General features: G+C 43.9%; 1 protein-coding gene across 1 annotated transcript in view; it reads left to right on the plus strand.

The window, feature by feature from the left end:
* The window catches only part of SLC6A4 (solute carrier family 6 member 4), a 534,306-nt gene that overhangs the window by 343,270 nt on the left and 174,699 nt on the right, over positions 1–16,337 (plus strand). Inside the window, exons 5-6 of the mRNA XM_085649232.1 lie at positions 11,301–11,439; positions 12,782–12,916. Of these exons, the coding sequence (XP_085505358.1) occupies positions 11,301–11,439; positions 12,782–12,916 (274 nt within the window). The remainder of the gene's footprint in view (positions 1–11,300; positions 11,440–12,781; positions 12,917–16,337) is intronic.

The following is a 16,337-nucleotide window of genomic DNA, read 5'->3' on the forward strand; positions in this document are numbered from 1 at the left end:
CATTTATACTTTGTCTCTAAATCCTTCGTGTAATCCACCCAAAGTTCTAAAAACAACACGGCATCTAAACCATGCTTACAGTACATGAAATGTCCAGGTGTGTCTCTAGGCGGAATGTTAACTGGTTCCTCTAGTACACCTTTCCTGGTACCTATCTTACGCAGTTTCGAAAATAACGGCATGTTGGAATGTAACCGAAAACAAAAAATCACAATGAACAAAAAAAAAAAAAAAATCACAATGCAACGAACTTACACACAAACCTGACACATTCAAACCTAACTGAACCTAACTTAAGACGATAACATTCATACAGCTATATCGGTGCACCTGAAAACTTGGCCTCTAAATCTTGAAACATTAATTCTTGAATGCATGCTCTTGAACATACCGGTCTCAGAAGTGAGACACGTCTTTACCGTGTTCATTAAATGAACCCGTCATGATTGCAACCCCCATGAGAAACTCACCGGGAAGCAGGACTTGAACTTGAACTTGAAGGCCTCGGACACTTGACGCTGCGCAGGGAATGGCGTATCTTAGGTGGATCTCTTGAAACCTCGGACACAGCTCTCTCGCAGGTGGGCTCTGGGTCGGGACGATCCGCAATCCTCACCGCCTCGTATGGATGCCTGGTCGCAGTCCGTCTCCTTCGTTGGCCTGAGGGAGTTGGCGGGAAAACCCGCGTCGTGTACACTCGAAGTCCGTCACGGCTGTGGAAGGGGGCAAAACTGGACCTTCATCTCCGGCGCATGGGGAAGGAGATTCGTCCCTATTCGGGCGCCATTATGTCGTAAATAAATTATTACGAGTTTCAGAATTTCTAGATATCAATACAATTATACATGAAGCAAAAGGCTGAGTCCGTGGTATCAGGTTCAAAAGGGCTTTATTCAAATAACTCGAGTTATAGGGAGAATAGTTCCATCACCACAAGGGATCAGGACCAGGGTTCTCAAAAAGGTATTCTCAAACTTTATTCACAGAGTACAGTATATATATGTTTGGAATAATATACGTAAGCAAGAGCGCTTCAGGCGGAGCAAGAGAGAATGAGATAAGAGCATGTGGGCGTGTAAGTAGGCGTGAAGGTGGGCGTCCACTTGATGATAATAGGTAAGTGTCATAGGTGGGTGGATGCCTGGAGGGGGTTGCGTGATCAGCTGGAACTTTACTGGAACTTTGCCTTACTTGTGCTCAACTCGAGCATGACGTGTAACTGACGTGGGGAAGGGTTGCTATGCAACCGGGGAGTCTGTAGTCTAGAAGTGAGGCCTTCAGTGTCAGGGCGACCAGCACATCTTGTATTATCTGGTATCTAAAGTCTGGAGCAGGGATTGATTTGTGACATAGGTTGCCCATCACCAAGAGCCAATGTGGCATTTATTTCTTCGTTTACTGCTGAAGTCTTACATGGGGGCTATGGGCTTTTCACTGACGTGAGCTTTGTAATCGCACAAAAAGAGACAGGAAGGCTAGGCTTTCTCCTTTGCAGATGGGTCATGTTTATCCCTCGTTCTCCAGGCAGGAATGTGGTTTCGGTAGGAGTAAGCAGATAACCGTGCTCAATACTGTCTCGGACAGGGCCCCTTTGGCTGAGGCCCAATTGTGCAAGGCCAAGGATACGCAGCTACAGCTTTCAGAGCGTTCTGAGGCCTGAAGCCTCTTTTCGGCTCTGGCTGGGCCACAATAATGGAAATGCGGGAAAACATGATGCAAAACGTGTAGGCCTCAGAGCAGATTTGTCGTTTCTCTCATGGGAGACTGGATTGTGGCAGGCCACGTTATAGCATAAGCATCATGATAGACAGGCCATGGAGGGGAAATACGTAGGTGACATGTATGTGCACATGAGTGTGGGGGAACACACGGGGACACATAGGCCTCATGATATTTTATTTTCCTCAGTTCTCCGACAGGAATATGAGATGGCAGAGACTGAACGCCACCTATCTCTTCAATTGAGACATGCGGTGCGGGTACATATTATTGAGGGCATTGACCTGCCAGACCCTTTGCCTTTAGTAGACCATTTAATCACTGAGCCCCTACCTGAAAAATGCATCTCCACTATTTACCGGAAAATAATCAACAACATCCCAGACTTATTGGGAGCCCTGAGCCAAGACTGTACAGATGACTTGAATGACCCTGATTACGGTGACTGGCAAGAGGCTCTTCAGGGACCGGGCGAAATAGCAATTCGAGCCCGGTTTAGGTTGGTCCAACTTAAGATCTTACACAGGGCATGTTATTCACTGACACTTCTACATAAACTCAGGAAATCTGAAACACCATTATGTACAAGAGGTTGAATACGGGAGAGAACTTTCCTTCATTTTCTATGGGACTGCCCGGAGGTCCGGGGGTTTTGGCAGGGTGTGGTTGGGGTGATGTCCCGGGTCACATCATTGCAGGTGCCCCTAGATGCTAAATGGTTGCTGCTAATAACCGCAACATCGCAAGGGAATGGGGAGCACCAACTCCCCAAAGCATTCCAGACTGGGAGTCAGATGGGAATGTCTCGAATGAGGAATATGTCCAGTGTACTTCATATTATACATGCTGTTGTGCTTCTCTCTGCCCTGCCCTGTATGATGAGCTTTGAAAAAAGAAAAAAAAAGGGAATGACAGAGGATATTGAGTTCAGCGCAGCAGAATACTGAGAGAGGTCCAGTGGCATGCAGAGACAGTGACAGGGAATGAGCTAAACAGGAGGCAAAGAGAAAGGAGGAGGTGAGATAGGAGGGTGGTTGCGCAGACTGTGGGTTAGAAAAGAGATGTTATTGAGAGAACGATATACTGAGAGACAGTGGGGCCAGACGTCGATTTCCTTTATCTTTCCTATGAGCTTCCTATACTATTCATCTTACAAGGTGAGCTCTTGCTCCTCCTGATTTCTTTCAGTGGGATTTCGCTCCTTCCTATCTCTTCCTTTCAGATTGGAGACATTTTTCTCTGCTCGGTTGCATCATTTCCCATGTTTTTATTTGAGATCTGCCCTTACCATCGCTCCTTGTGAGGTCTTTCTTCTTCCAACGAGCAGCTCATTTCATAGCCACATTCATATCTGCTTCTAAGTTAAGTCTTTAGATTTTTTAAACACTGTGGGGCTCGATTTGAGTTATACCACAACACTCTACTTTGGTGTATGCATTTTATTTCCCATGACTTTCCACAAGTGATAGAAACTAGCAGATTGCAATCTCTTGTTAAAGGAAACCATAGAAAACAGCCACTATTTAAAATAGGCCTGCATTGCATCGAATTGCTGTACAATGTAAACTGTAATAACATTTATATAAAAACAATTAAAAGCAAATGGCCCATAAAAACATACATTTGCAAAGTTCCAACATAATGTGATTCATCCTACTGGCAGGGTAGAGGGTGGATGGGTGGAGAGAAGGACAGTAGAGTGGCTCATGATGTTTTATATGCCTGGGCTAAAATTCCACAACAGCCTGGGGGACAGAAACCCATAAAAGGTGTACTTCTAAAAGGTGTAATTTGGTAGCCTGGGCCAACAGCATGAGTTACTCTTAGTAAGTGTCGGGGGTACAAGGATGTAACCACTGAAGAAGCATTCCTATTAAAATGATAAACATATTTAGTTTCTAATCAAGATCAAACAAGAAAAATCAAGGAAAATGCATTAGGGACTAGCCACAAAAAAATCTGAGAAAAAGGATCAAATGAATAGAGAGACAAAGCACCTTTGGAGGGATTACAATCCCTTAAACATTTTAGCTACACATGTATTAAATATTTTTTTAAAAAACGCCCAGAAATCTCAGTAAAAGTGTAAAAACAGCTCTGTGATTGAAAAATGTTCGACTCATTTACCATAGAAAGGATAAAAAAAACTTCAGCAGTTTACACAGTCATTTACAAAATCTGTTCAGGAGCACACATCAGCACACTACGGCCTGCGCTCATAGTATTCAAATGAACAGCAGGGCTGGGATTCATTTATTTGCCTTGGCAGATGCATGCTAATGAGCTAATAGCGCTGATTTTGGGGAGACATTTCAGCATACACATGTGACAACTCTGCCTGTAGTGGTCTTTCTGTGCCCAACTGAACTGGCATGATGGATGATGACTAGACTAGAAGCTTCCCAAGCTACCAACTTTCTCAGCTGCCAAATGGCCAGCCCATAGAAACAGCATAGTTACAGTGGATACCACACTTTTCTTTCACTCCACCAGGACACAGACAGGTATGTGATGACAGCTAACAGCAACTCAGGCTTCCAGGACTGTTCATATAGTTTATAGTTCATCTTGGGTCATGTGGGCATGGGTCTTTCATTGTATGTAAGAAGGGAAAAGCAGCAATCAAGTATACAAATGTTACCAGAGAAGCTAGCTAGGTCAACTCACAGTGCCACTGTGCATAAAATAATATATGCAAAAAGTGGCAAGTGGCTCCTTTAGAGGGTCACAGATAGGAACAAAAACTCTCAAAGTCTCCACTGGCAATCTTGTAATTCTTAACTGAAGATAAATAGTAGCACTGGAAAAATCAGCAAGGTACCAAACTCCTCCTGAAGTCAGGAAGGAGAAAAGAGTCGTGCTATGTGAAGGGAGATTGCAGAATAAAAACGTTCCAACCTGCTTGAAGCAAAAATCAGGGACAAAAATGGTAGCAAGGACGAAGACTGCAGTGAAAAATCAGAGACCGCAAGGTGTTCTTATGCATTTTACTTTCATGAACCCCCCCTTTTATATATGCTTCAAAGAGGAACTAACATTACAGGAGAATCCTCTGCAATATCTCGGATTGTGAGACTTAGACATCCTCCATTGGACTTACCATTATCTTAGAAAGGGCTATTTATAAGGTTTGAATATAATGCTTCCATTGGCTGCATTGGCTGCCCCTCGAATACCGTGTTCGTTTCAAGGCGCTCTGTATCACGCACAAGATCCTGACAAGGATCGGCCCAGACATTCTTGGCGAACTGTGCGCCCTCTACTCCCCACTGCGAGCACTGTGCTCGGCTAATTTGCTCCTTGCATAAATTCCACGCATACGAAGGACCAGATATGGCGGTCACTCCTTCAGGCGACTGGCCCCCGCCTTATGGAACTCTCTTCCTCTACACATCCGCAGCAACCCTGACCACCAGGCCTTCAGACGGCTTGTGAAGACTTGGCTCTTCTCTCAGCTTTAACTCCTCGTTTTGCTCCCCGCCTAGTCCTGCTTCAGTGCTGGGACGCCTCTTTGCAGAGGCAGCCATGCACTCCACAAGTATTTTAATCTAATCTAATCTAATGCCCTTTCCTTTTTAAGGTTTAAAGCCCGTTCCTAGATCTCAATGCATCTGTTTGACTATGAAGAAGAGGATCAACTTTGACATTCTGTATGCCACACAGTATCTCTGCAGCCCCACTACCACTCTCCGTGCCCACTGGATCACTACAAATGCAGAAGCGACGGAACAACCTAGGCGGAGAGGACGCTCAGCATCGGTCTGAGCAAAAGTAACTGGAATCGCTCTGATGGAGAGCATGTGAAAGCTTCTTCCACTTTTGAATCCAGGCAGTCACAGGTGAACTTGTGGTATTGCCCTCTGCAAAGATTCTGGTATGAGCGTAACTCTGGTAGTCTGGCTTAATTCAACCAGAGACTTGGTTTGGGCCTTACGTTATTTATTCCTTTAATGGCATTGCATTCTTATCCACCCCAACTGTTTTCTTGTATTACCTTTTAGTCTTTCTGAAACCTAGATCGACTTACACTTTGCCCATAGAAAATCGGGAAAAAGTAATAGCAGAAAGGTTAAAACCAATGATTTTAGCCCTTCAGCTAAATATTGGCAATAAGAGAAATGCTCTCTGTGGGGACACATAATAATATTTGGTGTTTCCTTGGCCACACCATATATACCAGGGTTAAATTAAGGAAATAAAGAGCTTAAGAAAAGCATTTTCATTTTGGTATACTGGTCCTGTATACCCGAGTGGGCCAATTTAGAGGTGATTAAAATACATAATTAAGTATAATAAAGGGATGAGCGAAAAAATGAATCACTGAAATTCTCCCTTAGAGCACTAAAAACGTATGGTTGATCCCTAGGAATATTTTTTGGGAAACATATTTTTATTGCTTTTAGCATTTTAAAGAAAACTAGTCTCATTGTAGCCGATACAAGTCCCCCCATGGGGATGAAAGTCTGCACAATCATATCAATGGCAGTAAAGAAAGCCCCATATACCCATGGGAACCTAGCCCTCAAAGGAACATTTTCATACAGAGCCAAAATCCCCCCTTCAAATAATGTATTCCATATTCTAGCATGCTTAGCCGGACATCCCCATGTTTCATATACCGGCTTCTCTTGCTGAGCGCACCAGTATACCCCTCTCCTCCACAGTGAGAGCGTAGGGGGCCTGGGGGACACTGTCCCCAGTAGTGCTTGGTTAGCCCAAACCCCCCCCCACGCCCTCCATCAACCACAGCACTACTATTAATGGGGAAGGCTTGAGCTCTAAACTCAGGATCAGTGAGTGTTCCGCAACCACTCTTCTCCAGTATTGCTGTATGTGAACACATGTACAAGTCATATTGAAAAAATCAGCAGCTGCCTGGGAGCAGCAAAACCATGAGGGGTTGGGACTTAATTTTGCTCGATATAGCTGGTCTGGGGAAAGATATGCACAGTGAGGAGAATAGGTTTGCAACAGGTGCAGCCGCAATGAGATGGCCAGCACCTCTGGAGCCATCAGAGCGTCTCTCTAGCCTGCCTCCTCTAACAGGCCGAGCCAACCCTTCTAACGAGCTTTGAGCGATGTTAAAGTGTGTGGGGCATTAATAATGAGCATCCAATATATTTGGGATACTCCCCCTTTACCCAATGCTCCTATCATAACTTTTGCTGCCAGTACCGTTGACCTGGACTCTGACAGGAGGATTAGAGTACAGAACCCTAACCAAGTTCCGTAACGGAATTACGAATCATGCTCTCTCAAGTACCGTGGCCAGATACCCCCAGTCTACAGTATCGAATGCTTTTTTCGAAATCTATTAAAAGTAGGGCCAGCGAATGTTGCAAGAGGTGGCGATGTGCAAGTGCCACATGGAAGCGTCGCAAGCAGTGTATGGTCCTGCACACGGGCATAAAGCAGCACTGATCAGAGTGGATTAGGGACCAGAGGACCCATATAAGGAGCGAGGCAAGAGTCGGAGGGAAGATTTTCACCTACCCGTTGATAAGGGAGATCGGTCGATAATCTTCACAGGAAACCGAGGGGGGTGCAACTTGAGTATAACAACAATCGTATCCTGGTCCAATTCCCTAGGAAGAGATCCAGCCTTCAACGCCTCTTCATAAAGATCCAGGAGGCGGGGACAAGGATGTCCTTCTATTTAGCATTGAATTCTTTAAGGTACCCATCCAGGCCAGGCAAGTTTTGCCCGCCTCCATCGATGCAATAGCTTCACCAATCTCTTCTACTGTACCAGCGGCAATGAGCACATTACGTTCAGCCATTGAGAGACGTGTCATTGGTATTCCATCCAGGAGAGGTGTCTCCATTTCGCCTGCTAGGTGTGGAGAGGCTGCTTAGAGTGACAAATAGTAAACCGCAAACGCTTGGGCAATGTACGGGGAGGTGCGACCTGCACAGCCCGCATCGTCAATAATTTCCGGGATGACCCTACTTGCTAAGGGCTGGGATGCCAGCCAGTGCAACAGTTTTCCATTTTTGTCCCCCCATCCATAGACCCGTGCCGTCGAGGCTTGCCAAATTTGCTTTGCCGCTTCTAAGGAGAGGAGGCTAATCTCCTCCTGGACGAGCGCCATTTGCTTACCGATAACTCCAGCAGAGCCACTGGCAAGTTGTCTTTCCAACCGGAGCGCTTTGGCCTCCAATTGTGTGACACGACGGTGCCTCATACGCTCTGCATCTCTGAGAATACTTTTGGCATGGCCTTACACGCTGCCCAGAGCAAACCCGGTGATCTCACCAATCCAGAATTTAGCTGGAAAAAGTGTCTGATTTCCCTTTCCAGTGCCTAAGTATATGTCTTATCTTGGAGATACCAAGCATTGAGCTGCCATATTGGTCTGCGGTGTGTGTTTGGGTACCCAATTTGAAGCAGCATTGGAGCGTGGTCGGAAGCCCACAGGGGAGTATCTAACGTGGGAAACTAGAAGAGTGCCTGGAGCAGGCATGAAAATCATGTCTATGCGCACATATGTGTTGTGTGCAGCTGAAGTGTGAGTGTATTTCTACTGCCTAGAGTTTCAGACCCGCCATATATCGCACAGACCCAGGGTAGTTACACAGTTCTGCAAAGTTCAAGCTCGAGAGCAATAAGAGTCCGAAATGGGGCCCATAGAATCCGTTGGGGGATCCAGGACTGCACTAAAATCCCCACCTATAATGGGTGGGAGTCCCGCGACCACGTCAATGAGAGTATTCAGAAAGGAGTCTAATGCCACCGGAGGAATGTAAATACACAAGAGATTTAAGGACCGGCCTTCTAAAGAGCCTTCAAGGGTGAGATACCGACCTTGGGCATCAGAGTGGGTCTGGGTCACCACCATGGGAAAGGAGCATCTTAGGAGGATTGTCACCCCCTGAGATCCTCTGGTGAACCCAGACTGATGGGCACTGTCGTACTCCTGTTGTGCGAGAAACTGACATTTGGTCCCCAGGAGGTGAGTCTCTTGAAGCATTAAAATAGAGGGGAGAAAGTGGTGAGTGTAGCGCAGCACTGTAGAACACTTCATTTTGTCCAGAAGACCATTGACGTTCCAGGACATTACACTGTACGGAGGCAAGGCATTGGGTGTCAATGTGAACTTAAGCAGGGAGCCCACTGGTCCTGTGCACCAAGGAGGGCACAGCTTTACAGGAGAGGAGTCTAACGTATACATGTCCACTGCCATCTATACATTATCAGGTCAATGCGACAACCTAAGGGAAGAAAAAAGGCATAAACAGAAAGTATAACAGTAACATTAATGCAGATTGGATTCAACCCATTGTCCCCCGCCCAACTCCTCCCCACCCAATGCTTCCCCCCAAAAAGCATTGGTCGCCCTGTAACAGAAACCCCAACTGGGATGAGACTAAGGAAGGAAATGAAGCAAGAAACTTCAATCAGGCGTAGTATGGTGGACCCCTTGTTAGTAAGATCAATACAGCAAAACACCAGCAAGTATGTGAACATTTTTGTCATTAACAATAGTGTTCAGGAACCTCCGCTCGCCGGCGTTACAGATCCGGCCATGCATAGTGTCAAATAATCGATCAGGAGTTTGGCTCAAGCGCTCTGCGGGTGGGGTTCCTCCCGGCCTGGCCCTTCCGTCAGTGGCAGGGGATTTCGGTTTGCCGAATACTCTGATTGCAGAGAGAGTGAACTGGCCCCCCCAGAAAACTTTTAACATCAAATCGCTTCAGATTGAATGCCACCCAGTCTTCATCCGAAGACACAAACTACATCTGTATTTCTTATCATGAAGGCCCTTGAGACACAGGTGTACTTTCCATGTTTCTTCTCTTTCTTTTAAGCCAAGCTGAAAGTTCAAGTTAAGCTTGGTAGAACCTGCTGTGAGGGGTAGAGATTACACTGGATGTAGACGTGCATATCGGTATTGTTTATTGGTGCCTCGTCAACTGTATGTTTGTATGTAGTGGGAGTTATATAGCACACATCTCACTTGGAACTCATCTACTATGCACTAGAACGCTGTTCATATCTTCCTTTAAAACAAAAAATAGAACACTAGAAAATTAATTGCTATTTTTGCACATGCATCCAGTTTTTAAGGATAGTATCTTGTAATAGTGATACTATTGTGTAATCTCACTATACTTAAAACATAAACTCATGGGAAATTCTTCATCTTTACCACAATATCAACAGGTGAAACAAGGACCCACTAAAATCATCTATGGTTTCCCCCAGTTTGGTATCCTTGGCAGGGTGATTGCTTAAGCCAGATTAAATGAATCAGTTTTAGCGAGGTAGTTTATCTGAAGGCACTGGAAGTTTGCTGGGCTGGAGTCATATTTTATTTGGCAGCTCTGCAAACTTTTTTGTTTTACGGATACAAACTCCCAAAGCAGGAGCTTGTTTTTATGAATCAAACAACTAATGTTCCGAACACCCTTGGAGTTTTCTTGAAGTCATTTTTTTCTGTTTGTGGCTGCTAAGCATTTTCTTGTGGTCCGAAAAGGATAAAAAGCACCTCAGACTTGTACACTGTATTGACAAACTCTAGTAGCTAAGTTCAGTCCAACAGCAACTCCAGGACAGGCTCTCATTCGAAGTGGAGCTGTATCCCTGGTGAGAATACTGATTCGAACAGCTACCACGTTTTCCAGTGTCTCCAGGCACCAGAATTATCAGGGCCTCAAACTTTGGGCCTGATAATTCTGGGCCCGGAGAGAGACATTTAACCTGAAGACTTGTGAATACCTGTGAGGGCTGAGGACAGCTGCTGCCCCCATCTACCACCCGTCCTCGTACGCAAACAGGGGATTGGAAGGAGCAGAAAAAGCTCCCCCGAAAGGGATACAAAATGTAGAATTGAATCCGGTATTCCAACGTCAGTGTTATTCCCCGTTCCAGAGGCCAAAGTTCTTGCTAACACATTGGGAGATATCAGACAACCTATTAATTCCAACCCTGGTATCTTCCCACAGAGTTGACACTGAACTCGTAATGAGGGCAACTGAGGGTTAACAGTTCCTCAACTGCTAATCATTGACAATTAGTATTTCCAGAAAGCGTGCAAAATTATCTGGATTTTCCTGGAGAGTCGCCGTCATATGATTACCTTTAGTCAGGCCATTCACTTAAGGCAAAGTTAGCCTCACACAACTGTTTGTATGTTTGTTAAGGGATAAGTAAATTTTGAAATAATATTTTAAAACTGTTAATACATCTAAAATGTTTTAGTTTCATCCAAAGGCACAGATGAATCTACAATTTCATCAGGAAACACAAAACTGACGGAAAGATCTGGATTTATACTCTACATAACAAGGGAAGTTATTCTGATAGAGTGGGCCTCATTTGTGTCTATGTGTTTGACAAGAGCCAACTCAATGGCAGAAAACATAGAAGAGATTTCACGGTTGCATTTCTACTGGGATTTCCTACCTGAACACTTCTCTGCGGTTCACTTTAAATTAGTGTTGTCTGGTAACGTTACCTGGGCCAACTGACAAGCTTGGGGCAGGCAGTGCCACTTGTGAATCTCATTTCTCTTTCATATCAGCTTGCAGAAGAGGAAACTGTGAATGTTCTTAACTCTTTTCATGCATTCCCTTTCCAGACGCCAGGTGCTACAGGTCCACAGGTCCACAGGTCTGCATGACCTGGGAGGCATCAGCTGGCAACTCACCCTCTGTTTGCTCTTCATCTTTATAATTGTGTACTTCAGCATCTGGAAAGGAGTCAAAACATCTGGGAAGGTAAGTAAACATGTCAATAATATGCACAATACACTGAATCACTGAAACGGTAGTAAGCATCTAAAAGCCCTTAGAAGACAGTGGAGAGGAAAGGTGGCTCACAAAGTTTTTATCAGAGATAGGTGAATAATTGTGGCTGGTTTTATGTGAGATTAGTGTCATTGGTGTTTATAACTTCTAGACAGGTTCTTCTGGAAGCTTAACCCACTTCTCATTAGGAGGGTTCCACCCTCTTCACCTTAGCAGCCTCCAAGTGGACGTCAATGGTACCACCACCCCAGCAAACCTCCATCACTGTCCTAATAATACTTCACCTCCATTAACATCATTAAGAACACCCTATTAAAAAAAACTCTTACTTCAACTTCTTAACAAATAGAACGGTTGAGAATTGTGACCTAAGTAATGTGGAAGACTTTTTTTACTGGTATTGGGTGGCTGTGTAGAGTAGTTCTACAGTTTAATTTTACAAATCCCCTAAATACACGTTTAGAGTGTTGCTATTGGACTTAGATACTTCTGAAATGGTCTTCCACTATCAAAACCCTAATGTTTATGGTAAATTGGATTTTCAGAGTCTGATAATGCTGATTTCTCAGAGCTGCATAATTATGTGGGTTCCAAGAGCAGCATAGGTATGTGGGATCTCTGATCTCCAGAAGATAGGGGGGCCATGGAGCTACATGTGGATATGGGATGCCCAGGTAAAATAGAAACATGGCATTTGAATCTACTTGAGTATGTGGAATTCTGGAGCTTACTTTGTAAGATCCTTGAGCTAAATTATAGCACATGGTGCTCACACTGAATGTGGTAAGTGTGGTCTATGAAGTAAATCAAAATATGGCATACCAGACAAGAACGGAAACGCAGGATTCCAAAATGTAATGATCTGAAATTCCAAAAGCAACATCAGGTTCTTCCACCAGGAAGGTGAATGGATATGTGGAACAGTAAAGCTGAAGATGGATTGTTGGCCATGTAGGATCCTGGAGCTAATTGTGGATTTGGATCTAGTACCTTAATGGGGACTCCGGGATCTAACAACTGAATTGCCCTCCTGTGTTATACCATTGCAGAACGGGGTTGTGGGTTCCACAGCTGAATTTGAATGTGGAATCTAATTGCTAAATGTGAATGAGGGACACCACAGCTGAATGAGGATGTAGGATCCAGAAACTGTGAGATTCAAAAGCTGAACAGAGATTTTGGAATCGCGAGCCTAGTGGGCAAATGGAATCCATTGAGTTGAGTGGGAATCTGAGATCCAAGAGCTGGAAAGAGATGAGGAATCCTAGGGCTATGTTTGCCTCTTCCAATATCTGCATATTTTTCTCAACAGGTGGTGTGGGTGACAGCCACATTCCCTTACATCATCCTCTTCATTTTGCTTCTCCGTGGCGCCACACTTCCCGGAGCCTGGCGGGGGGTGCTCTTCTACGTAAAACCAAACTGGGAAAAACTCCTATCCACTGAGGTGAGATGCCATGGTATACTTTCTAATCCCATTTTGAGGTGAAGAGTGGGGCATTATGTTTACAGAGCTAGTAATTCAAGATTGTACTGTAGACTCCAATCACAAGGTGAAGCAGGTTATGTAAATCCGCAATCTGATATGCATCAAGGGGGATTTTCTCAATTATGAGGCATATGAATTTGCAGTAGTTCCACATTCCAAAGTTTGACATAACTCTGTTGTTCTCTCTTTGATGACATTTGGTGTTATACTTTCCCATTCCTGCTTTGGGGTTAATCAGGTGATGTGAATAATGTGAATCCTTATTACAATTTGGCTGGCATGGCTCCACTATGCCGCTGGCAAGACCCTCAACGTCCCTGACCGAGCTCCCCCTTACCCAGTTTTAAAGTCTCCCCAGTATCTTCTATCTGAGCTCAATAGCATCTAGATGGAAGGAATCTCCTTTGCCCCTCGCATTCCTTCCATATAGCCCCTTACAGGAATATCCTACACCTACATGGTATGACTACTATATCTCCCTGCGGTAGGGCTGTACTATCCTTCCTCTAACAAGGCTCCCCTGGCTCACCTACCAGGGATTCCATTTCCTGCTTCACTTTTCGATCAGCATTATTTTTGCCCCCACTGCACGACTTATTTGTGCCAAACTGACAAGTCCCTCTTGGATCCCCCTCGTAGATATCTGCTAATGCCGCCTTTCAGGGCTTCACTGCAATACTCTGTGCTTAGAGAATTGAAGAACATCAGTAATGTAAGCTATAAAATGAAAATACAAACAAGACGCTGACATTAGTATTTGACATGTCTCCTAATGAGCCTTCAATAAGTCTATAGCCCACAAGCTGTCATTTTTTAAACAATATGTCAAACCCTCGCCCACTGTCGTGGCATGTTTCATCATCAAGCTTGCTCCTTCATGTTAAATGCAATGACTAATGTGGGTTCCTAAGAAGCAAAGAGCGCTTGGGAGTCTCTGTTTTTGTAGTCCAGAGTACAACCAGTATTTGGAAGTGTTAATTTTTGCACACTGTTAAAGGATCCTTTTGTACTGCACTATCTCAGTGCCTCATGATTTACTGAGATTTGTGGGACCAAAATGATTAAAATTATCTCCAGGTGGACAGAAATTATTTAATTTTGTCCCCTTCTGTCAAAGTTTCAAAAAAGAGGACTGCAGTCCAGCCTTAATATAATCACTGCAAACATGTTTTTGTCATCGAAGAAAACTTTAAATGTCTGTGGTATTCTTCAGGTTAGACGTCACTTATTTCTTACACTTCCAATAATGACGATGGTATATCTAATCCTCTCACTAAGTGTAAGAATGGGCAAGAGGTGTATAAAAGCAAAAATAAGTCAAAAGCTATAACCTGTGATACTTATCAGTTTGGTATAATAGAGAGCCAGTGCTCTCCCAGGATGCAGGGGTTAACCTGTATATGAAAGAGAAAATACATGGGATATTCTAACCCCATGTTTATGATTCAAAATCACTTGAACCCAAAATGAGGATGCTTTGCATGGTATAGTTTTAATCTTTTCATTTATTGGTATATTCCCAGATGTTAAAAGAGTCCAACACCGGACCTCATGCAGAGGCGTAACATTACACTGGACACTCAAAACAGCCACAGGGAGCCAGCATACAACATGAAGTGCGATATGTGCATGATTAAATATATGTTCTAATATCAATGTAGGAGAGTTAACGTGCTGTTCAAAGTGCTAGATATAGATAAGATCATGCTAGTTCGCTAATATTGGACGACTCAATTGGCCTTTATGGTGAAAATGCTTGAGAGCCTTTACTAACAATGCAGTGTTACACTATGGAAGTAGGAGCCAAAGTTGTCAGTGTTCTGGCCCATGTTGAGTGATATTACAAACTCGTACCTGTTGTTCAGCAAATTAAGCTCCTAATTTGCTGTTTAGTTGGTAGTGCATAAACATGTATATCTGCCACTCTGTTATTTCTCTATATGGCAGTATATAAGAGCAGAGTGATTTAAGTACGCAAGCAGCTGTGTGCTTGAGTAGGCGGGTGATGCTGTTAACATTGTGTGAATGACGCAGCGCCGTTTGTCAAAGTCATGCAGTGACATGGGCTGCATACGACCACTAGTCTATTTTCTTTCATTTTGCTAATTAAAATCGGGACCATAAATAGTAAACTGTAAAGGAAGTAATAATGAAAATAGTGTAGTCAAGAAAGAACACTGTCATTTCTTATTAATCTAATTGAGAATATAGTACTTTCAATAACCCAGGATTTGTTGGTGTGCTAGATCTGACGAGGGTTAATATGTTTTCTTAAAATCATGTATTATTGTATATATAGATGAAACAGAAATATTGAGTGCTACATTAATTCTACCCCATGCAGTGTTTATGTGGTGGGAAGGGTTCACAATATCGAAATATCATTATTGGGGCCCCAAATGTGAGTGCTCATTATGAAAATCCAAAGTTTCTCTTTCACTAGTAATATGGGGTGCTTCATTAGTATCCAGTTTTTCAATAATGGTCCAGCTAATATCATCTTAGCTGAGAAAATATGCAGTCAGGCTAATTGTAATTTTTTACAGCTGATTGTAAATCTAAGTTCCCTAATACAGACTTTCACCTTTCTCGTGGCCATTCCTACATAGTGACGTTTTCTGTGGCATGTAAGGAGGTAAATTACATCATCACTGTCACAATTTGTATGGTTTCTGAGTTCCCACTAGGCGTTTTCACCTAAGCCTAATGTTTTTGTGGGTACCGTAAATCTGCACACATTACAATTATAGCATCAGTGGTGGGCTTCTATAGGAGCTAAGGCCCTTAAAGTTGGTTGTATGTTATCTTCTTTCACCATCTAATCTTTGTCACCTAGTCTTTAATACTTTGATCGCTTTTAAAAGTAAACAAGGTTTTTCATATTAATGCTGTCCTGTGTTCAGTATGCCATGGGGTTCTTTTTCAGAGGTCTCAAGGTCTTCTTTGTTACTATATGCCCTTTTTTGGCTTGTCAACAATATTTCATTGGGTAGTGTATTGCCAGCAGTTTGTCAGTTAGTGTCTGCTTTTATTTCTTAAATCTCCGGGTATTTAGGTTTCGCCTACGCAGCGCGCATGCGCTGCATAGGAGAGACCTTTAGTCATCGGCACAGCTTTGCGTCCAAAAACGTGCACGCGTTCCATTGCCTTCAATGGCAACGCGTGCACATATGGAGATTCACTTGCGGGAGCGAGCGGCTGGCGCCATATGTTATCAATTATCGCGGCGCCAGCTGCTCGCTCCCGCAAGTGAATCGAGCAGGCCCCCTCCTCTCTCCCCTACCGCCGCGCGAGGCACGGTTGCGCTTGTGCTTGTTTTAAAATGTACTGCAGAAAGCTGAACTATCCAGGCTAGTTTAGAACTTAGAACCGCAAATCA

The sequence above is a fragment of the Triturus cristatus genome, chromosome 3_2 (assembly GCF_964204655.1).
Source record: "Triturus cristatus chromosome 3_2, aTriCri1.1, whole genome shotgun sequence".
In the NCBI taxonomy this organism is placed as follows: domain Eukaryota; kingdom Metazoa; phylum Chordata; class Amphibia; order Caudata; family Salamandridae; genus Triturus; species Triturus cristatus.